Here is a 23568-nt window from a genome sequence, read left to right as displayed (position 1 = left end):
TATGCATGCACACACACACATGCATTATTTGCATAATGATACCCTAGGAAAATCCTACTGCTACTGTCATCCTAGATTATTTCCTTTAGTCCTCACAGTAGTCTCCAGCCTTCCCTCTACCATTGAGATAGACTATAAACAAAACTCAGTTTTCAAGATGGGTGTGTAATCCTACCAAGAAACGTATGTCCCAGGGAGACAGTTGTTCACCGACATATATAATATTTTCACTTCCAGTGGTATAAGAAATGTGGGAACTTCAACCTATGGCAGCTCAGAAAAAAAGCCTTTCATTAACAATTTGGTTTAACACAGTGGTTTGGGCACAGGAATTGCAAACCTGAAGACAAACATCTATTCTAAAGCATTTTATTAAAGGCAAATTGCCAAGAGAAGGGTGAATTCTGGTAACAACAGGGAAATGCAACTTAGTTTGCTCAATCGTTTAAAAAATAATTTATCTGGCAACCATATATCTTTTTTTTTTTCTTTTGAGACGGAGTCTCGTTCTATTACCCAAGCTAGAGTGCAGTGGTGCGATCTCCGCTCCCTGCAACCTCCGCCTCCCAGGTTCAAGCGATTATCCTGCCTCGGCCTCCAGAGTAGCTGGGACTACAGGTGCCCGCCACCAGACCCGGCTAATTTCTGTATTTTTAGTAGAGACAGGGTTTCACCATATTGGCCAAGCTGGTCTCAAACTCCTGACCTCGTGATCCGTCACGCTGGCCTCCCAAAGTGATTATCTTTTATATGAAAAGCAAATCTATCCAATTTATTTTATATGCCCAAAGTATAAAACTGATACTCAAATAAGGTCTAAATTTCAAAGGAATATTAATTAGCTGAAATCATTTATAAAGATTCCTATTGCCAGATGCAGTGGGGGGCTCATGCCTATAATTCTAGCACTTTGGGAGGCCAAGGTGGGAGGATTGCCTGAGCCCAGGAGTTCAAGACCAGCCTAGGCAACACAGTGAAATCCCATCTCTACAAAAAAATTAAAAATTAGCCAGGAGCCATGGCTTGTACCTGTAGTCTGAGCTACTCTGAGCAGCTGAGGTGGGAGGATCACTTAAGTCTGGAAGGTCAAGGCTTCAGTGAGCAGTGATTGTGCCACTGCACTCCAGCCTAGGTGACAAAGTGAGACCCTGTCTCTCAAAAAAAAAAAAAAAGATTCCTATTCTAACTTTACTGGCATTTGCCTGCAAACCCCAAGATGATAATCCTTAGATACAAATATGTTGGAAACAAAAATGGTGTCTTTGTTTTACATATTCTTTTACTATAAATTCTAACGTTAAGCATACAGAAAATACGGAAATAATGAACGCTTACTACTAACAAGAAATTAGTTCCCTCACTTAAAAAAATCAGTCAAGTAAAGTGACTAATTATGGGAAAGATTCTGAAACAAAGTGCTTACTGCCTAATTAGTTTGTGTTGAAGGTTTAAACGCTGGAGGAATGAAAAAAGGTTATGACAATGTCTTTTAATGCTTAGATGTCATCAGCCCCTTTTCATTATTATCCAGCATATAAAATTGCATCTCAGCATTTCTGAGTAATTCACAGAAATATCTTCAATCAGGCTCTGGAGAAACTGAAGACAGTTTTGATATCCTTTCAGCAAAATAAGAGTTTAAATGAAAACCTTTTGTCAATTAAGTAAAATAAAACAAAACTATGTAGTCAATACTAGTGAATTTTCTGTTTTCATTTTTTAAATTCCAGAATCCAGCACAGTATAAAAAAATAAATGTAATGTTCTCACCTTTCCAAACAACAAAAAATCCATGCCACAAGTTCCTGTTTAGATATAATTTTCTGCTAATTAAGTTTTCTAATCTAGTCAGTAAATTTCAGGATATTCTTCTATATACAGTCGAATTTTAGTGTTTAATCCACTAAAAGTTTGTCCAAGTCAACTTATTATCCATCATACAACGATGAAAGTAGGATGGATTTGGTTTCACAGTTCTTTTCATCTAAATTTAACCCTCTCTCCCACTTTCCAGTACCATGTCAGGGAACCAAATAATTTCACACCTAGAAAGAAACCATTGAAATCTTTCATTGACATATGGTAACTGAAGCATCCAAATTTTCCTTCAGATGTTAAATCAACTTGAATATATAAGCCTGATGATAGAACTTTAAAATTGGCTTTAAGCAACGATCCATACCTTGCCATATTTTTAAAAACTAAGAATGCTGACATGGATCGAGCTCCATTGGGCAATAATGTTTCTTACTAAAGCAGAATTTCTGAGCCAATCAATTACTAATGGCTTTTAACTCTCAACAAAATGCAGTATGTTATACTTCTTTCTGACACAAAACTCACTGCTTTCCGCCTCCCCATCGTGCTTTAAGGAAATGTTAAGTGGCCAAAAACAGCGGTGGGGAAAGGCATTTATATTTTATATATATATATAATATCCAAACACAGAAAACATATTTCAAACCCATTATGGATTCTACACTGTATCACAAATGAAGCCACTTCCTCACAGGAAATCTGCCTCCAACACTGAGTCTCATCACTATGTTTAAAGAGGATATACTGAGAGTTTACTTACTATCCAGAAACATCTCACCTGACCTTGTAACCCCTAGAAATGGTGCCCACAGCCTACTAATATTCTAAAAGTGAATTCCCTACCCTTTCCAAAGTGAAACTAGGATTTTAATGTAAGTACTAAAAAAGTATGTTCAAAATGTCTAGACAATTTATCTTTCAAATTCCCAACAAAAGATAAGTTAGTGGGGAGAAATAAAGCGTGCATCAGTCACAGCTGACAAGTCTTCTGCCAACATGCAAGAGTGCATGGGAAAACCACAGTCACGGCACACATCAATAGGAAGGCTAAGCACGAACTGCCGCAGAATGTTGCAAGAACACACTGTGTTCTTCCAAAGCAAAATTCAATGTATCTCAGGCAATTTTTATTTAAAAAAAAAAAAAAAACACACACACACACTTTAAAAATACTTTTAGGTCAATCTTTAATGAACTGTAAGTATGATCCTCTGTCAGTTAAGTAAAATGCAGGGCAGACCCTTTATTGCTAGCTCCTCACTTTCCAGTTCAGATGAGGTTCACTCACATCCATGGGAATTATAAAAATAGACAAATGCTCTCTATAAGGGTTAAATGAGAAAGGTTGACAATCTGTAGCTCAATAATCCAACCATTCAGTCATCAAATACATACTTAGCAGCTGTTTACCAACTGCCAAGCATATGCTAGGTATTAAGTGACAAAGAAAATATTTCACAAAAAGATAGCTGAAGTAGTAAGAAAAGGGAATAAAATAACTAATCCTTAGATACAGCTAGGAAGAATGTGGCATTGTTTTTGCTACTCCAGCACTTCTTAGGATACTCCTCATCCTGAGCATCCTAATCAATTATAATAAGAAATGCCAGAATTCTGAGGTTTCATGCAGCATTACTATTTTGTTACACTGCCCCAGAGAACGCTTCACTATATGGTTAACAAGACCCACTTCTACTCCCAGTGTAGGAAATAAACAAAAATGCAGAAGTGTGAAAAGGCTGTTAACCTCTAGATTAACTGATGATCCTAACAAGCTGGTTAATGACATGAAGAATGAGTAAGTAAGCCAATGCCTGTCTTTATCCCAGCAAAAACAAACAAACAAAATGAGTGAATGAAATGCACTACAAAATGAATGAAATGCAAATTAACAGAAAAAGCAACAAAAAGAATTTTATCAGAATTCCCACTGAATCATCAAGCCTCTTTGGCAAATAAAATCAAAGTCTACAGCAGCAGTTCTCAATATGTGGTCCAAAGATCCTGGGGTCTTGAGACCCTTTCAGAGGATCTGTGAGATTCTCCCTTTTCCAAATATGTGTCTATGTAAGAGTAGATTTTCTTCCCATATTTCAACCAAAATAATACATCACAACGGATTAAATGCAGAAACAGGCATGAAAATCCAGCTGCATTTTATTAAGCCAAGCAATGAGATAACAAAAATGTAAAACAAGGCCATTCTTCACACTAAACCTTATTTTGGAAAATATAGGTAGAATGAAAAAGTATTTATGCTGACATGTAATGGATTTATAACTGGTTTTTTGTTTGTTTGTTTTTTGTTGTTGTTGTGTGTTTGTTTTGAGACAAGAGTCTCGCTCTGTCAGCCAGGCTGGAGTGCAATGGCACAATCTTGGCTCACTGCAACCTCCGCCTCTCAGGCTCAAGCAATTCTCCTGCCTCAGCCTCCAGAGTAGCTGGGATTACAGGCGTGTGCCACCATGCCCAGCTAATTTTTGTATTTTCAGTAGAGACGGGGTTCACCATGTTGGCCAGCCTGGTCTCAAACTCCTGACCTCAGGTAATCCGCCCGCCTCGGCCTCCCAAAGTGCTGGGATTACAGGCATGAGCCATCACGCCCGGCCTATAATTGTTATTTTTATTTTTGAAACAGAGTCTCGCTCTGTCGCCCAGGCTGGAGTGCAGTGGCGTGATCTTGGCTCACTGCAACCTCCACCTCCCAGGTTCAAGCAATTCTCCTGCCTCAACTTCCCGAGTAGCTGGGACTACAAGCATGCGCCACCATATCCAGCTAATTTTTGTATTTTTAGTAGAGACAGGGTTTCACCATGTTGGCCAGGCTATTCTCAAACCCCTGGCCCTCAAGTGATCCACCCACCTCGGCCTCCCAAAGTACTGGGATTACAGGCATGAGCCACCACACCCGGCCTATAATTGTTATTTTAAAAATGAATTAAACAAATATTGTTAAAATTTTTACTTTTAGCCAGGCGCAGTGGCTCACGCCTGAAATCCCAGCACTTTGGGAGGCCGAGGCGGGCAGATCACGAGGTCAGAGTTTGAGACCATCCTGGCTAACACAGTGAAACTCCGTCTCTACTAAAAATACAAAAAATTAGCTGGGCGTGGTGGCACACGCCTGTAGTCCCAGATACTTGGCAGGCTGAGGCAGGAGAATTGCTTGAACCCAGGAGGCGGAGGTTGCAGTGAGCCGAGATCACACCACTGCACTCCAGCCTGGGCGACAGAGTGAGACTCTGTCTCAAAAAAAAAAAAAATTTACTTTTAATTATTAATACAGTAAATATCAATACATATAACCCACATAAATAAAGCTCTTTGGAATCACCAATAAGTTTTAAGAGTGTTAAGAGGTCCCTGAGATCAAAAAGTCTGAAAGCTACTAGTCTAGAGCTTACATAAATGAAAATAAAATACTACCACCCGGTGGCATAAATTAGATAGTGCAATGCTTATCTATAAATTATGGCCTTCACAGAGATTTAATAAATATCACTTTTGCAATGGAAAACTACACTTTAAGCCATACTACAAAATATATAACAAGATTCATTCTATAAACTGACTATGCTTTGACTTTCAAAAAATTTACCAATTTATCCGAATTTTCTTTTTCTTTTTGTTCGTTTTTTTTTTTTGAGACAGAGTTTCGTTCTTGTCGCCCAGGCTGGAGTGCAACGGCAGGATCTCGGCTCACTGCAACCTCTGCCTCCCAGGTTCAAGTGATTCTCCTGCCTCAGCCTCCAGAGTAGCTGGGATTACAGGCACACGCCACCATGCCCGGCTAATTTTTATATTTTTAGTAGAGATGGGGTTTACCATGTTGGCCAGGCTGGTCTTGAACTCCTGACCTCAGGTAATCCACCCACCTCAGTCTCCCAAAGTGCTAGGATTTCGGGCGTGAGCCACGGCGCCCAGCCCCAAATTTTCATGTACACTTTACATACATATTTATCTATCAAATACCTTGAAAACATCAGGCTAATGTTGAAAAATATTAAGCTAAAGCTAAGTACATTGATTAAATTAGAAATATAGTCCCGCACCAAAGAAACGTGTTTTTAAATTACTGATGGTTTCAAGTAATAGTGACATTGTTGGAGACCTAAATAATTGCATTTTAAAAGCCACTTAAAATAAATTTTTCCAGCAGTTATTCATTTAGTGCCAAAATACGTACATATTATTTATCTAACATGGCATACTTAAAATCTACTTTCATTCATACTTTTTTTTTTTTTGCCTGAGAAACATGGAATTTTCTTTGTAAAGCTTATTCTAAGTACCCATGATAAGAAAAAAAATAGCCCTTACCCCAGTCCTGTTCATACAAGGCTTGGGAAAGGCACCATGATTCACTTATTGGCATGTGTGGATGCACAAAAATAAGATGTTTTGTGAGACTTAAGACTCCAAGAAAATTTTGTTACATCAATTATCAGCAACTAACAAAGCAGTTAAATACACATGTGATTTTGGTTTGTTATATAAAAATGCATAAATCTTACACATTATTTAAACAGATAAACTATTTTAAAGGGTCCTTCAAACATCAAATAAATATGTTCTAATGAATTTCTTTTGGTGTATCAGACCTATACTATACAAATGAATAAAAAACATATTTCCTGCACAAACACAACATGACAATAAAAAAGCAAAGAATGTTATGAGTTAGTCCAAGTTTTTAAATGCCACCAATCATATAAAACAAGTAACTTCAGCAAAGACAAGGTACATGAAAGGGAAACAGGGTTTACAAAAGTTACTATACTCTAGAAACTTCCCTAATCTAAGCAAAATACTTTATTCATGTTGCATAATTGTAGGAAAAAACATTTTAATGGGAGGGAGGATTAACATTGTGGCATGGGTTACTTTTTTAATGGCTATATATATTTAAATCACTTAAAAGTAGCTAACAAAAAAGACTAAAAGTCTATGGTTAAGAATTTATCCTAAGATAAAATTCAAAGATCTAATAAGCTATATCTCAAAATTGTCACAATAGTATAACAAAAATATATAATAATCTAGATGATAAACAATAAGGAAATGATAACCAAGTAAATGATGTACATGCACTTTGACACAGCCATTAAAATATGTTAACTTTAGCAACACGTAAAAGTGTCAATAACATAATGCTAAATGGGGGAGAAGAACATACAAAATTGAATGTGCCGTATTATTACAATAATAAAAAAAAATTAGAGAAAACACTAAATGGAAATTTACTAAAACAACAGTGATGTGATTTTCTCTATTTTCCAATTTTTTGGTAATACACTGCATTAATAATTAGCTACCCCTATCTCCTATCCTGATACACACACACACACACACACACACACACACACACAGAGAGAGAGAGAGAGAACAGCCAAGAACTAGTGTGAACTTCAGTAGCATTAACATTCTACACTGGTGCTACACTGAGGATATAATTTCCTGGAGAGTTAAAATACAGCATTATGTACTTAAGCTGAATCACCAAACTTTCCCAAGTTTAAAATCTGGTTAATAGAAGATATGACCATCTGTTCTTAAGTAACAACTAGAAAGAAACACTATCAACAATTATAGAAGCGCTTATAACCAATCAACTTATTTTTTGTTTTCTTTATCCACTAAAATACATATTTTTAACAAAACAAGAATGCTATGCTCTCATACGTCAAAAACTATGCCTAACATTTCTACTAGAGAGGAGACTATTTAAGAACTACAGGTTGATACACCATCCTGAAATCGGTACACCACTGTATTCACAGTCTCAGTATTTTATAATAGAATTATTCTTTTTATGCCAGCATGCAAAAACAGAAAAATAAAATAAAGAAAACAAACAATCATTCTGCTTAAAATCAAAGACATTCAGATTTCCTCTGTCCTCCAACATATGAAAGGCACCACAATTCATCTAGAAAAAAATATGAGGAGCAGCTTAAGAGACTGTTTCCCAAGAAAAGTAGTGGGGAACGTTCTTGAGCTGATTTTGACATCCAGAATAAGTGAGCCAAAGGAATTAGTGATTTGTCTACTAATATTCACATCAAGAATTACCAGCAATATCAGAATTAAATTTCTTCACAGTTGAAAATGCATTTGGAGAGTTTATTTTCTAGATAAGAGTTTTATGTAGACATATCTACTTCTAAAATCCTAATAGCAAGCTGTAATGATGTTAATGTTTCCTTCACATGGCCAGTTCTTATATTTAGCCTTTGAATTTTAAATCTAACAAAGAATAAAACAAATATTTAATAGAGCAGTTGAATTTTCCAATAGCCAGACTATTTATAGAAATCCTACTTCCTTTACATTGACCTTTTCTTATGTTTAGTACTTAATTGGAAGTTTTCTTTCAATTGGCATATGCCTTTACATTTGAACTAAGAATCACTTCCTACTTGAACAGTTCTGTTTAGACTCAACTAAGACTATTAAATGAAATACAGTTTGTGTGCAAAACTAGCTTTCATTATAGATGTAAAAGGCATTATCTTCAATGTAGAGCCAGTTTGTTACAACTTTGCATCATAGCCCTCAATTATTATGACTACAAATATAATTTTTAAGAAATCTATAAAAGCACTTACAACTTTGTTATCTAAAGACTTTCCAAAATAAATGTATCCATTAATAATTTAAATCTGGCAGGGCGCAGTGGCTCACGCCTGTCATCCCAGCACTTTGAAAGGCCAAGGAGGGTGGATTACCTGAGGTTGGGAGTTCGAGACCAGCCTGGCCAACACAGTGAAACCCGGTCTCTATTAAAAATACAAAAATTAGCCAAGTGTGGTGGCACACATCTGTAAACCCAGCTACTCAGGAGCCTGAGGCACGAGAATCACTTGGACCCAGGAGGCGGAGGTTGCAGTGAGCCGAGATTGTGCCCAAAAAAAAGTAATAATAATTTAAATCTTATTTCTTTTAGTATTTATTTTTTATTTTTGACAGTATTAATAGAAAAAATTTTAAACCTTTACGCTATCAAATATTTATAAAAATATGGTTTATGAAAATCACACTGAAAGACAAAATATATCTGTGTTTTGGAGATGCAAGCAAGGGAAGGAAAGCTGTTCTACTAAAGGTTTAACTGGAACATATACCTGAAAATTTTATCCGCATGTGAATGAACTATATATTTTGTCTACCTTTTCATCATTTACCCTTTTCAACTTGATATTTATTAATCAGTTTCTATCTCCTCATTAAGTACACTGAATTTTAAAAGAAATGTAATCCCCTGACCAACATTTTCTCTCTACTGGCTACAACAGTCAACAGAAAGCAGTTCTAAAAATGGAAAGGCTTGATATGAGAAGCTGAGGCTATGCATTAGATTTTCTGTTCACTGAAAGCAAACCTGTTGAACCAATGTCTTACAACACTCAAACTGCTTCAAGTCAGTCTTCAAAGATTATATTCTGAAAGATGCCATCTACTCTCTCTAAAGGGAAGTTTTCTTAGGTTTGATGAGAACAAATTCATTAACTAAATTCCCCAGTCACTTTATCCATAAAATAAGTCCAAGAAGATGGGAAGATACTTATGAAATAGTCAACTATTTCTCTGTCTAGAGACCCAGTCCCCTCCTTAACACCTTAAAATCTGGTTTATAAAATCATTTCTCAAAACTGCATCCTCCAAATCAAATCCTTGCCAAATTCAAGGACCTTTTCAAAGTCTTCATCCCACCTTCTCCATTTCTTGAAACATATCTTATATTCCCCCAAAAAACTATCCACAATTCCTATGACTTCATGAGGTAACTTTTTTTTCTCATTTATGTCTCATTGCCAAACTCAAGACCTCTATATGGTTAAGAGCACAGACTCTGAGTCACAATGCCTGGATTAAATCTTGAGTATATACTTATTCTCTGTGCATAAATGTAGGTAAATTACTTAACTTCTATGTTCTTAGGTTTGCTTGTTTGTAAAATGAAGATAATAGTACTATTTCATACACTTGTGAGGATGCAATACAAGTAAATACAAGCAAAGCCCTTAGAGCAGAGCATTACTAAAGTAAGTAATGGCTAGCAGTAGTATTAACAATAGTAGCAGCAGTAGTAGTAGCAGCAACAAGTGCTAAATAAGTGTCAGCAGAAGCAGCTGCTGCTGTTACCACCACGACTATTACTACTACTGTAAAACTTAATCTTTTGTAGAAATCCGCCTCTCCTACAGATTTAACCACAGGCTTCAATCCTAGGCTGATGACTCCTGAAAGATGTTCCAATTTCTTATTTCCAAATTTCTGCAACTCAATTCCATTTGAAAAGCTCATGACTGGCTCAAATTCAGTGTATCTAAAAAACCCATCATTTCACTCCAATTCTCAACTTCCCCATTTAGATTTCCTATTCTAATTCCACACTACTATTCATTAAGTGTCCTAAGCTTAAAACTTTGGAGTCAATTTAGAGTCCTTACTTTTCTTCTGCCTCCCTGAGTTGATCAGATACCAAATTCTACAGATTCTACCTTTCTTCTCCTTCCCAGAACCACCATCCTAGCAAGGTGGCTAAAGCTCACAGTCCCTCAAACTGGATTTCTGTCTTTGCTTCTAAGTTTGACTTCCTATTTCATTTCTTTTCTACATAAAACCCTAGCTCCCATCACATTATGCCTTCCTATTACTGGTTTCCTGTTACTCTGTATATCAAAGTCTAAACTCAGCTACCTACCTTTTAAGATTTCAATAGTCAGTTCCTTTACAATCCAACTGCATTTCCCACTTCAGCAAGAATGGTTTTCAGCTGATTCACACACCCACTATGATCACTGTGCCTGTTTACGGCACTGTAGCATCTGAAATGTGTGCTGCCCACACCTCTCTTGTTAGGCCCATTCTATTGATTATTTGAGGTCCAATTCAAAACTCACATCTTCACTGATGTGAAGGCACAGTTCATCCTGCTCTCTCCTCTTTCAAACATCCCTCCTTTCCTAGCTTTAGTCGGTTTTGTACCTTGTTGAATATTATGCTGGTTTCTATACTTTATAGCCCAGCATTTATTGTGTCAAAACATGCTATTAACACTGAAGTGTTCATTATTCTCTTTAAAAGCAGACTATAACTTATACTTTTTGTTTACCCTAAAGCATCTATAAGGTAGCAATTATTTAATAAGTACCATGCTGTACCTACTGGGAAGTTCTACAATTTTAAATTTGAATTTTGATACTCTGTCAGCACACATTTTCTGTAAGGGGCCAGATGATAAATATTTTAGGTTTTGTAGACCACATATGGTCTCTGTCATATATTTTTCTTTTGTTCAAGTATTTAAAAATGTAAAAATCATCCTTAGCCTACGGGCTGTACATAAATAGGCTGTGGGCTGGATCTGGCCCACAGGCCACAGTTTGCCAACCTCTGCCTCCTCTAATGAGCAGATGGGTGTCTTATTAGGAGCCTCTATAGTTAAGAATTTTTATCAATATTTAACTCATTTTTAAAAATACTGGTCAAGCACTTTAAATAATTTTTGAGTTCCAACATAAAACAAGTAACCCTCGAGTTCTTACCAGCTCTTTCGGACTTTTCTTTCTGTTCCCGTAATTCCTCTCCCTGGGTAGTCATCTGTTTGATGCGACTACGGAGTTGAGCAATTTCTTCTTCTTTCATTTCCAGGGTTTCATGCATCTGACGTTTTGTCTCTGCGATTACCATTCCCTGAATAGAAGTGAAGACTCTAAAACATTTGCATAACAAAACTGCATCATCAACAGCACAGATAAAACTTAATTTAAAAGGCAGAAAAAGGCCAGGCATGGTGACTCATGTCCGTAATCCCAGCACTTTGGGAGGCCAAGGAGGGTGGATCACCTGAGATCAGGAGTTCGAGACCAGCCTGGCCAACATGGCGAAACCCTGTCTCTACTAAAAATACAAAAATTAGCCAGGCATGGTGGTACATGACTGTAATCCCAGCTACTCAGGAGGCTGAGGCAGGAGAATTGCTTGAACCCAGGGGGCAGAGGTTGAAGTGAGCTGAGATCACGCCATTGCACTCCAGCCTGGGTGACAGAGTGAGACTCCGTCTCAAAAAAAAATTAAAAATTAAAAAACAAAAAATAAAAGGCAGAAAAAAATGATATTTCTTGCTAAGTACAGCGTAACAATTATTTCGATACTTCACAAACTGAGGTCTGTTTTCTGCTCTAATCCTATTACCTAGCATAACGGTATTTTTTACACTACAAATTTTAATAGTTTAATCCTTAAAGCATTAAAACATTATTATTTAAAAGATTTATTTTATAACCTTTCTACAAATGTGCTATCTGTCTTAGTAAACAGTTTATAATGAACAAAATATAGTCTTCTGAACCTGGCTTGGCACTACAATAAACTACAAGTATTGATCTGTGCTATAACATGGGGATAACCCCAGACACTTGAGAATGGAAGGTGCCTGCTGCCACACTGGATAAAGCAAAATCCCAGGACACATCTACCTGGTTTTTCTCTTTCTTCCTGTGACTGTTTCTGGTACCACCACTATTCCTTACTTTGTAAGGCATCCCCATTCCTCCAACTTGCTAGTTACTTCTGTTCCCTCTTTCTGGATAATCTACACTAGAAATGGAGGTCGGCGGGGGAAAAAGACAACTAAATGGTATACAGTAAAAAAGTCATTTAGGACTAACAAAAAATGAGGTGGTTCACTTGTCTCTCGAAAAAATGTTCAGACTTTGTGACAACTATTTCATGGTCTTAAGATTAGCACCCTCTCCGCAGGGTTTGCCAACCCTTGCTTTAGAGTATGACTCTTCCAGACGGCTAATATTAATGGAGAGACAGAGAGATAACAACCACGTAAGTGACGCATTGCTATATGAAATCTCAAAACAAAATCATGGGCTTTCAGTTTCTTCAAAAACCAAAATATAGTGGAAAGAGAAGGAGAGAAGATAATCGAACCAGTAAATTAAAAGAAATCTTAAGAGTCATATCAACCAATTGCAATGAAAAAACTTTATTTGGACCCTGATTCATAAAAGAGCAAAAAATATATGAGAAACTAGAGAAAATCCGAAACTGACTAGATAGCAGGTCATATTTAAAAATTATTAAATTTTTAGATGTGATCATGATAATGTGGTTATAGTATTGTAAAAATAACGTCTTTTATTTTAAAGATATATTAAAATACTTTCGGAAAAAAATGATAAAATTTCTTGGATTTGCTCTAAAACAATTCTGGGTGAGTAGGACAATGACAGTTGAGAAGGTACAGATGAAACAAGATTAGTCATGAGATGTTAACTGTTGAAGCGGGGTGGTGGGTTCAAAGAAATTCATTTTAGCAGCTTTTCTTTTGTAAATGTTTTAAGTTCTTCATTATAATATTTAAAAAAAAAACAATTTAAGTAGGCCCTCAAGAAGTGTATAATCTAGCAAAGCAGTATTATCAAAAGGATGAAAAAGATTGCCAATACATTTTAACAGCAGGACAGCTCTGACATGTTCTTAATTACATGACCACTTAAAATACTCTAGTGATAACCTGGCATATTAAAGAAAATGGTGGATGCTATAGAACAAACTGGGAGCTGCTTAGAAAAAGGACCCAAGAACTTGGAGCTGAAAGACAGGTCAAAACTGTTTACCCATGAATTTTCTGGTTGTCTTTGCTGCGTAGCTATAGCTGCTGCTCCAACTCCAAACTACCAAAGGTAAGACTCATTCCTTCCTCAATCCTCTAATCTCATCTACACATTCTAAAATTCACTTGTAAACATTTTTATTTATGCTAATATATACATTATCACTTATTTTTGTTTGTTGTTTTTTTAAGAGACAGGGTCTCACCCTGTCACCCAGGCTGCAGTACACTAGTGTGACCATAGCTCACTGTAGCCTCTAACTCCTGGGCTCAAGCAATCCTCCTGCCTCAGCCTCCCGAGTAGCTGGGACCACAGGCATATACCAACATACCCAGCTAATTTTTTTTTTTTTTTGTAGAGAGGAGGTCTTGCTTTACTGCCCAGGTTGATCTTGAACTTCTGGCTTCAAGCAATCCTCCCGCCTCAGCCTCCCAAAGTGCTGAGATTAAAGGCATAAGCCACTGTGCCCAGCCCCTTATTTATTTGTTAGGCAACTTATCTGAGAGATTAATCTGTTTCCATATTATTTGAAAGAACATACTGATATCATTCACATTTAGAATGCCTTAACTATAAATAACTTTTCTCTGTAAAGTAGTTATGTACTATAAATATAAACTTCCTTTGCAACATTTATTCTAGTCTACAAATCAAAATGCTGACTGGGATCAAGAAATCAGAGAATCAGTTTCACATGACACAAAACTAATGCTAGTAGTTACAAAAATCTAGAAATTAAAGATTTTTCATGGAAAAAGCTGCAATAATTTTTGGAAAACAGAAACAAGCATGAATGTTTCCAATTGTTTCCAAAAGTAAATGTTGGGGCCTCTTGACAAATTTTAGTATCATAGGTTTTGTTGTTTTACCTTATCTTGTTCAAGCTGTTCAATTAAGTTCTTTGCATCACGCAACTGAGTGATAAGTTTAGTCTTCTCGGCCATATGAAGGTCCTAAAAAAAATTTTTAAATTCATTTCCATCTCTAATAAAGCTTCTTCTCATTTGAGAACTCTAAACATTTATCTAATTTATATACATGTTACAGTGCAGAAGGAAAAAAGTACACAGGAAGTCTCAAGGTTTGGTGTTATGTAGGCCAGGGCAAACAAAAATGCCCTTTCCATCCACTCTCCTTTCCCGGAGGTACAAGCCATGCTGTGGAGCCTGTGGATCTAACTTTATAGGATTAAATTAGAACAAAACTCATCTGCTCTTTTACCTTTATCTTTTCTAGTTCTTGAAGTCTTTCATCCAGTTGTTCTTGCAGAGCTTCTTTTTCACTAGTTAATAGTGTACATTGTTCCTTATGTGACTGAATTGTTTCCTTACAACGCTTAAGTAGGTTCTCTTGACGCTTCACTCTTTGCTGGAGTGTTTCCAGTGTTTTAACAGAAGTTCCATCTTCCACTAACAATAAAGCAACATAAGAAGGGGCCATCAGTAAGGAATATGAAACCGGCTTTGGAAAATTATGACTGAGACAGTCAAAGAGATCTAATCTAACCGACTCCATCTTGGTTCTAACCTTTAAGCTGTCATTGTTCGTTCCTGGGTGTAGGCTGAACTAACTTTGGGAGAACTTAGTTTATAGTTTATAGTCTAAAACAAAGACAATAAAAGCCATTTCCCAAACAAACCTCCTTCTTGCCTGGAGACTAGATTGCCTTTGTAGAACTAACAAATTAGCCAAAAGATTAGAAATTATCATTTAGGAGTCATGCAGCTGAAGGCTACAAGATTCTGACCACCACTAAACTGCTCCTAATATCACTGCTTGAGATATTTTGCAGACCCTGCACTTGATGGATCAGCTGGCAACATCCAGATCGATAAATTGGCTCATCTGATTTTGTGGCTCCCACCCAGGAAGTGAATCAGCACAAGAAGACAGCTTTGATTCCCTATGATATCATCTCTGACCTGACCAATCAGCACTCCTGGCTCACTGGCTTCCTCCCACCCACTAAATTGTTCTTAAAAACTCGGATCTGTGAATGCTTGGCGAGACTGATTTGAGTAAAATAAAACTCTGGTCACGTGCACACTCGGCTCTGCGTGAATTACTCTTTCTCTACTGCAATTCCCCTATCTTGATAAATCAGCTCTGTCTAGGCAGTGGGCAAGGTGAACCCATTGGGCGGTTACAAATATAAGGGCACTTCCAGGAACAGTCTGTTACTACACAGGTGTGTATTCCCTCTTTTTTTTTTTGAGACGGAGCCTCGCTTTGCCGCCCAGACAGGAGTGCAGTGGCATGATCTCGGCTCACTGCAACCTCCACCTCCCTGGTTCAAGCAATTCCCCTGCCTCAACCTCCCAAGTAGCTGGGATTACAGGCGCACACCACCACGTCTCGCTAACTTGTTTGTATTTTTAGTAGAGGTGGGGTTTCACCATGTTGGCCAGACTAGTCTCGAACTCCTCACCTCAGGCAATCCGCCTGCTTCAGCCTCCCAAAGTGTTGGGATTACAGGTGAGAGCCACCACGCCCCACCAGGAGTGTATTCTTACACCAATATTCTGCTATACTCTTAGATGAAGAAGGGAAAACCCTAGTCAGCTAATAAACTGGCACCCTTCCAAACCTCTACTTAGTATTAGTTGTTTAATCTTTATCTGAAGAAGCTTAGTAGTAATTCACCTCTTTGTGGTTCAACCCCATTCAGAATGGCACAGTAGTTAACTAACATTAACTGAATCCACCCTCCTTAAAATGACAGTTTGATAATCATCTTTTGTTATTCAAAATTATGTGTCTTAGCTCACCTCCCAAAAGGATTAATAAAGTACAGTATTCTTTCCAACCACATTCTAATCTCTTTCTGAGAGGAGTTCTGGTAAGTGCAACTTTCTCCATCTCTTTACATTTATGAGTCTGAAGTTTCCACATGTCTGGGAATTTCGGGACTGACCCCCCCGCCCCACCACCCCACCATAGTCTGGTTGCTCAGATAGTTAACTGCTCAACTACTTACTCCAAGTTTATCATAAGTCCCTTTGAAAGAAAAAGCTAGGAAATAAAAGATGGGAATTTTATTGCGTATATACCTCAAGCCTCAAAGCAAAGAAGGCTGTAACTGAATTTTAAGACAAAATATAGCTATTTCTTCTTTTTCCAGTTAAAAAGCAATTGATAGGACAAATACAAATATCTATGAATATAGAACTATTTAAGCAATATTTAAAAACTAAAATAACTAAACAATTACAAATAGCCCACTTATTACCATGTAAGCAGAACTGACCTGTTCATATGAAATCTAGCTACTGCTATTAATAAAACAGTGTAGCATAATAAATGAATTTCAATTACAATGAAAATGTGGTGTTACAGACTATGAAATTTTTGCATATTAAAACAACTTTTTTGGTTGGGCACAGTGACTCACACCTGTAATCCCAATACTTTGGGAGGCTGAGGCAGGTAGATTACTTGAGATTAGGAGTTCGAGACCAGCCTGGCCAACATAGTGAAAGCCCGTCTCTACTGAAAATACAAAAATTAGCCGGGCATGGTGGTGCGTGCCTGTAATCCCAGCTACTCGGGAGGCTGAGGCAGGAGAATCGCTTGAACCCAGGAGATGGAGGTTGCAGTGAGCCGAGATCATGCCACTGCACTCCAGCCTAGGCAATAGAGTGAGACACCATCTCAAACAAACAAGCAAACAAAAAACACTTATTTTCTCCTAAATAACAACAAAGAACCAAAAAAACAAAACAAACCCTTGCATCTTTCTGAAACTATTAGGACCACGGACACTTCTACCTCAGCCCATATCTATCAGCTCACATCCTGGAATCTCTCAAAATCCTCCTCTAGGTTTTCTTGGGGTTTCATTTTTGTTTTTGTTTTTCTTGTGGAGAAGGGTTTTCTCTATGTTGCCCAGGCCGGTCTCAAACTCCTGAACTCAAGCGATCCTCCCACACTGGCCTCCCAAAGTGTTGGGATTAAAGGTGTAAGCCTAGGAGCCTGGCTCTCCTCTAGTTTTTAAATTAACCTTTTGACAAAATGAAGCTTACCTACTGGCTCTACATCACTTTCTGGATTCTCTTCTTTAGTGAAGACTTCAGCCTGTGGTTCCAGCTGAGGAAGTGGTTTCAGTACATCAACATTCATCGGGCCATTTCGTAATCGTTGTTTCAGCAGAGAAACCTAATATAAATGTGCTTCATTAGAAAAAAGTCAAAAAAAACTATGGGAGTAGTACAATTGTCCCTTGGTATCTGTGAGGGATTGGTTACAGGATTCCCTGTTAATACCAAAATCCGCAGGAGCTCAAGTCCATTATATAAAATGGTGTAGTATTTGCATATAGCCTACACACATCCTCCAGTATACTTTAAATCATCCCTAGATTACATAAACTACCTAAATAATGAAAATACTATGCAAGTAGTTGTTGTATTACATATATTTTAGAAAATAATGACAAGGAAAAAAGTCTACATGTTCACTACACATGGTTTTTTCCCCCTAAATATTTCTGATCCAGTTGGTTGAATCCACACATACAAAAACACATCAATGTGGATGGCTTATTGTACTTTCTTTAAAACAGAGAGAGGACGGATTAAATGATATTCTTCTTACTAAAGTGGGGGAAAATAATCAAAATAAAAAGTTTACTCCCAATACAGCTGGTTTTTATATTTGCTATTATTATTATGCAGTTAGTCAAAAGATACAATAAATAAAAAAGTATCCTTAACATTAACTGAAGAGCTAGGAGTGGTGGCTCATGCCTATAATCCCAACACTTTGGGAGGCCAAGGCGGAAGGATCGCTTGAGCCCAGGGGTTTGAGACCAGCCTGGGCGACATAGTGAGACCCCATCTCTACAAAAAATTTAAAAATTAGCTGGGCATGATGGCATATGCCTGTATTCCCAGCCACTCTGGAGGCAGAGGCTGGAGGATTGCTAGAGCCCAGGAATTTGAGATTGCAGTAAGCTATGATCACGCCACTGCACTGTAGCCAGGGTGAAAGAGCAAGACTCTGTCTCAAAAAAAATTAAAAATAAAAAAAATTGAGGAAAGCAAAAAGTTTTAAAAATAGGTCTTAAAAAAGAAAAAACTTTTGCAACCTTGCAGATATCCAAATCAAACCCCCTCTATTTTTCTTTATCCAAAAAATTCCACACTTTTTCTTTTATTCTTTTACCTGAGTTTGGAGAACACTGATATACTGATCTTTCTCCTCTAAAGATGCATCAAACTCCTCTTGCAGATGTTTCTTTGCCTGCTGGTCCATTTGGAGCTCCTAAAACATAAAATGATTTACAGGTAATTTTCAGTATAAAACAAAAAATATAAACTTAAAGCTTTCAAAATTTAAAAACATGTTGAATACAGATTTGCATTTCCCTTAAGGTATCAGCAACAATAGTTAGAGAATAATTAGCATGTAAAACATTAACATTATTTAAAACATTTGCATCAACAAATGATTTTGTTCCTTAAAGAATATGAAGATCCAAGAAGAAAAAAGTGTACTTTCCAGAGCTGTAATGATGGCTGCATTGATAATAATGTGGAGAAAATAAATAATCACTTAAGACAGGCCGGGTGCGGTGGCTCACACCTGTAATCCCACACTGTGGGAGCACGAGGAGGGTGGATCACTTGAGGTCAGGAGTTCGAGACCAGCCTGGCCAACACATGGTGAAACCCCGTCTCTACTAAATATACAAAAATGAGCCAGGCGTGATGGCAGGCATCTGTGGTCCCAGCTACTTGGGAAGCTGAGGCAGGGGAATCACTTGAACCCGGGAGGAAGAGGTTGCAGTGAGTTGAGGCTTGCCACTGCACTCCAGCCTGGGTGATAGAGTGAGGCTTGGTCTCCCAAAAAAAAAAAAAAAAATTACTTAAGATAAAAGAAAAACTTTGAGACTCTTACTACTTGTGTTATATTATATTAATCTGATCTAACACCAAATTATTATATACCAAACAGATAGCCAGTAGTCTTCCTCCTCCCAACATATGAAAGTGTCTGATAGTCGAAACCAAACGCTTTCTCATCTGTAAAATGAAATATCTAGTTCCTGCAATTAGTTAAAATGCTGATTTCTTTAGGTCATTAATGAGCCTTCCTAACCAAATCCATTGATTTTTATCTCTCTGCAAAACCAGCCACCAGTAATTACCCTTTCATTTTAGGTATAGTCACATATCACATAACAATGTTCTGGAAGATGATGGACCACACATATGACGGTGGTTTCATAAGATTATAATAACGTATTTTTACAGGGCTTTTTCTATGTTTAGATAGACTTGGATATGCAAATACTTACCATTGTGTTACAACTGTCTACAGAATTCAGTACAGTAACATGCTGTACAGGCTTGTAGTGTAGGAACAATAAACAATACTATATTGCCTAGGTATATAGCAGGTTATAGCATCTAGGTTTCTGAAAGAACACTCTGATATTTGCACAATGACAAAATGACCGATGGAAGCTTTTCTCAGCTATACCTGCTGACCATGGCTTTAGGGCTCCTGGCTACACTCCTGTCAATTATAGTTTCCTCTTTGTCCTTCATTGATTCCTTCTAGCCCTCTGGGTTCAATCTTGTGTCTTCTGTGTTTCTCCTTTAGAATGCCGGAGGTTAGCACATGGAAGTATTAGACAGCCCTTTATCGTTCTGGGATTCCTATACTTCACTAGTTCCCTAAACTCAAAATATTCAAAGTCGCATTTTACTTATCTTTGTTAATCCCTGCATATAATCAATATTTTTTATTACTTTTTCTAGAATGTTTAGATCCTATCTTTTACCACAACTATAACCACAGCCCAGGTCTCTCAAACTTTAGATCAGGGATGTCCAATCTTTTAGCTTCCCTAGGCCACACTGGAAGAAAAAGAATTGTCTTGGGCCACATATAAAATACATTAACAATAGCTGATGAGCATTTAAAAAAAAAAAATCACAAAAAAAATCTCACAATGTTTTAAGGAAGTTTACAAATTTGTGCTGGGCCACATTCAAAGCCGTCCTGGGCTGCATGCAGGCCACAGGCTGCAGGTTAGACAAGCTTGTGACAGTTAATTTCCTTCAATAGCCTTCTAGACAGATTTCTTACCTCAAGTCCTCCTCTAATTTTATCCATCCCTCACACATTTGCTAGAATAATTTTCCTCAAACAATATTTTCAAAGAATTATAAGCAACTCCCTCTTCTTACATTGTTTCAAACTTATTAATTCTCAAAACACTAAGAATTGCCCAAGCAAAACACTGAGGCACTATCTGGTACACTCATAAGTGTCCTCTATTCTGCCCAACACCCACATTGCCCCAACATCTCTGAGCATATTTTTTACTTTTCCTCTCACAAATGTCTCCTGACTTGACATTCCCACAGCAGTGGTCTCCAAATGCTGGTCATGCCCTAAATAAAGTTTTCAGAGATCCATCGTGAAATAAGAAACAAAAGCCAATGTGGAGAGATTTTCTTAGATCTAAATTCCTTTCATATAAGTAGCTGTTACTTTATCCTGGGAATATGTCCTTCCTAATTGTTTTGGTACTAAAACAACCTTTTTTTTTTTTGAGACGGAGTCTCACTGTCACCAGGCTGAAGTGCAGTGGAGCGATCTAGGCTCACTGCCAAACTCCACCTCCCGGGTTCAAGTAATTCTCCTGCCTCAGCCTCCTGAGTAGCTGGGACTACAGGTGCGTGCCACCACACCCAGCTAATTTTTGTATTTTTACTAGAGACGGGGTTTCACCATGTTGGCCAGGATGGTCTCGATCTCTTGACCTCGTGATCTGCCTGCCTCAGCCTCCCAAAGTGCTGGGATTACAGGCGTAGGCACGAGCCACTGTGCCCGGCCACAACTACTTTAATGAAATAATGGCAATAAAAGAATCTGGGTACTTATTCCTGATGTCTTTATTCCGAAATACAACAGTTAGTGGCCCTATGACAACTCCCTTCTCCCCCACTTCTGGAAGGAACTGGAAGGTAAACTTCATTTCTTCCAAATAATCTCCTACAACCTACAACCTTCCATGCTGGACTCTGTTACATAGCAGTCCTAACAGCCCACCAAAACAAAAAACAAACCAAAAAACACTCCTTGATTTATACTATAGTTTTCGGATTTTGCATGTTTTCATTTCCTCATCTAGACAAAAAGTCCTTGGTTACAAGGGAGCATCTTTTAATCATGTACCCTTCTCCCTCTCCCGGCTACCTATACACTATTCTGCCAGCATGTTAGCCCAGTGAGGCTTGTGTCAAACTTCTAAGATAATTATTCGTGTTGTGTTAAGCCATTAAGTTGGTGGTAATTTGTTGCAGCAGCAAGAGAAAACTAACACATGTAGGTGGATTAAAAAAAAAAAACCAACAAATTCATCAATCTGTGACTCTGATAAGTATTAATATTTCCTAATAGAGGAAGATAAGGTTAATGCATAAAATTATGGATTTAGGCAGGAAAGTTAAAGTAGGCCCTTTAGTTCCATATTCCCTTACCTCTGGTCTTTGCCCCCAACATTTCACCAGCTCCTAAAAAATTTAGGTAGAGTTGCAAATCTAATTGGCAGCATCCAGAGTTTTCACAGAGCTCCACCCTCTTTGAAAGGTCAACACAAATGCATTTTACCACAGACAAGCATGACAAGGCATGCTTTTCAGCCAGTGAGCTCTCTCACAGTTTTCTAAGTCCCTCAACAGCTGCAACTGAGTAGATGAGTAAGGCTGGGGTCTGCTAGCTAAGTCAATTCTTTTTCTTTCCCCATTTGATATTGCCAGGGAATGCTGGTTCTATAATTTAAATTAGAGAATAGATAGATAGGAGGCCTATCTTTACTAGCAGCCGGCAATCACATGGGTGCTTACTCATCTATGAATAAAGTAGATGTGTTTCCCATTCAGCTGTATTTTCTTGAGTATAGCTCCCTCAGACAAGGGCTCTTAGTGGAGAAGGGCTGAGCGTAGAAAGGAAAAAAAAAACAGGTATTCCTGTGTTTCCAGATATAATAACATTAGAAAGAGGTATTCCTGTGTCTTTATTCAGTGCATATTTAAATAATGCGAATGTTTTAAAGAGGATTTGTCAGGTTTTAGGCATTAAAACCTGATGCCTAACCTCTAATGTGCACTCTCTGAATTTTAAACATGCCTGCTCTCCATTACTATGTATATCTAATCATTAACTGTATAAAACATGGGCATTTAATTTCTCACCAGAAATACAAGATACCTATCAACACCCTTCATTTATTCCCAAAACACAAGACAAGTAAAAAAGAAATGTTAAGCAAAAAGATATTAGCTTAACAGAAAAATCTTCTGGGTAGAAATGCCGTACTATTTGCCCCTCTAGCAAAAGCAAAGGTACTTTTAGCTGCTGAAAGCACTTTCTTTCTATTAATATAAGGCAGGAGAAACAAAAGAGGATACCCTAGCTATCATTCTCTCACTTCCCATAACCCCTTTGTTGCATACGCCTAATCCCCATGCATACTTTTCTGAGTACTAACACATTCCCAGTCCAACTAGGAAAGCAGAATCTTGGGCAGACCAGAAGTTAAGGTTTTGTTCCTTCTCTATAACTTCCAAAGTGGGTATACATTTTTCTAAGTTATTAATCCAAAAGAAGTTGTACAAATTTTCATTAATAAAGGACATCTGTAATTATTTGTATTATTGAGGACAATGCTTGGTCTTGTCAGTATAACAAAAGTAAATTAGCCTGGTTTTCAAAGTCATGTTTAGAATGTTTTAAAGAATTTATTTGGGAATTGTGGTAAATGATATAATCTTTCTTTCATACCACAAAAATTCAGTAATTTGGCTATATAAAAAAATTGCGAGAGACCAGAAATCAAACATGATAGCAATAAGAATAAAACTTTAGTAATATAATACAGGAAATTCCTATATGATTAATTCTGATTGTTAATTCACGCAATAGTCTGTCATTGACAATAACAACAAAGAATATTCCATGGGACAATACGGCTATATTGATGGTATCATCCTAATCTATACTCCCTTGTTTTTCTTCTTTGCCTCCTCCCACAATTATACTAGTTTTTCTCAATTACTATTTATAGATTTATTAATTTACCTGACCCTTTTAAGGCTAT

General features: G+C 37.4%; 1 protein-coding gene across 11 annotated transcripts in view; it reads right to left on the bottom strand.

Moving 5' to 3' along the window:
- GOLGA4 (golgin A4) overlaps window positions 1–23568 on the bottom strand; it is a 120182-nt gene that overhangs the window by 52684 nt on the left and 43930 nt on the right. For all 11 annotated transcript variants that reach the window (XR_010111415.1, XM_057301684.2, XM_034956107.3 and 8 more), the window contains 5 exons: window positions 18618–18716; window positions 17477–17609; window positions 14676–14863; window positions 14324–14407; window positions 11370–11517 (listed from right to left, as the gene is read on the bottom strand). Coding sequence is in view for 10 of the 11 variants with exons in the window: in XM_057301684.2 (XP_057157667.1) it covers window positions 11370–11517; window positions 14324–14407; window positions 14676–14863; window positions 17477–17609; window positions 18618–18716 (652 nt within the window). In the remaining variant the exon portion in view is untranslated. The remainder of the gene's footprint in view (window positions 1–11369; window positions 11518–14323; window positions 14408–14675; window positions 14864–17476; window positions 17610–18617; window positions 18717–23568) is intronic.

Source organism: Pan paniscus, chromosome 2 (assembly GCF_029289425.2).
Source record: "Pan paniscus chromosome 2, NHGRI_mPanPan1-v2.0_pri, whole genome shotgun sequence".
Lineage (NCBI taxonomy): Eukaryota > Metazoa > Chordata > Mammalia > Primates > Hominidae > Pan > Pan paniscus.
Note: the sequence above shows the minus strand (reverse complement) of the source record. Positions and strands in the feature narration are given on the sequence as shown.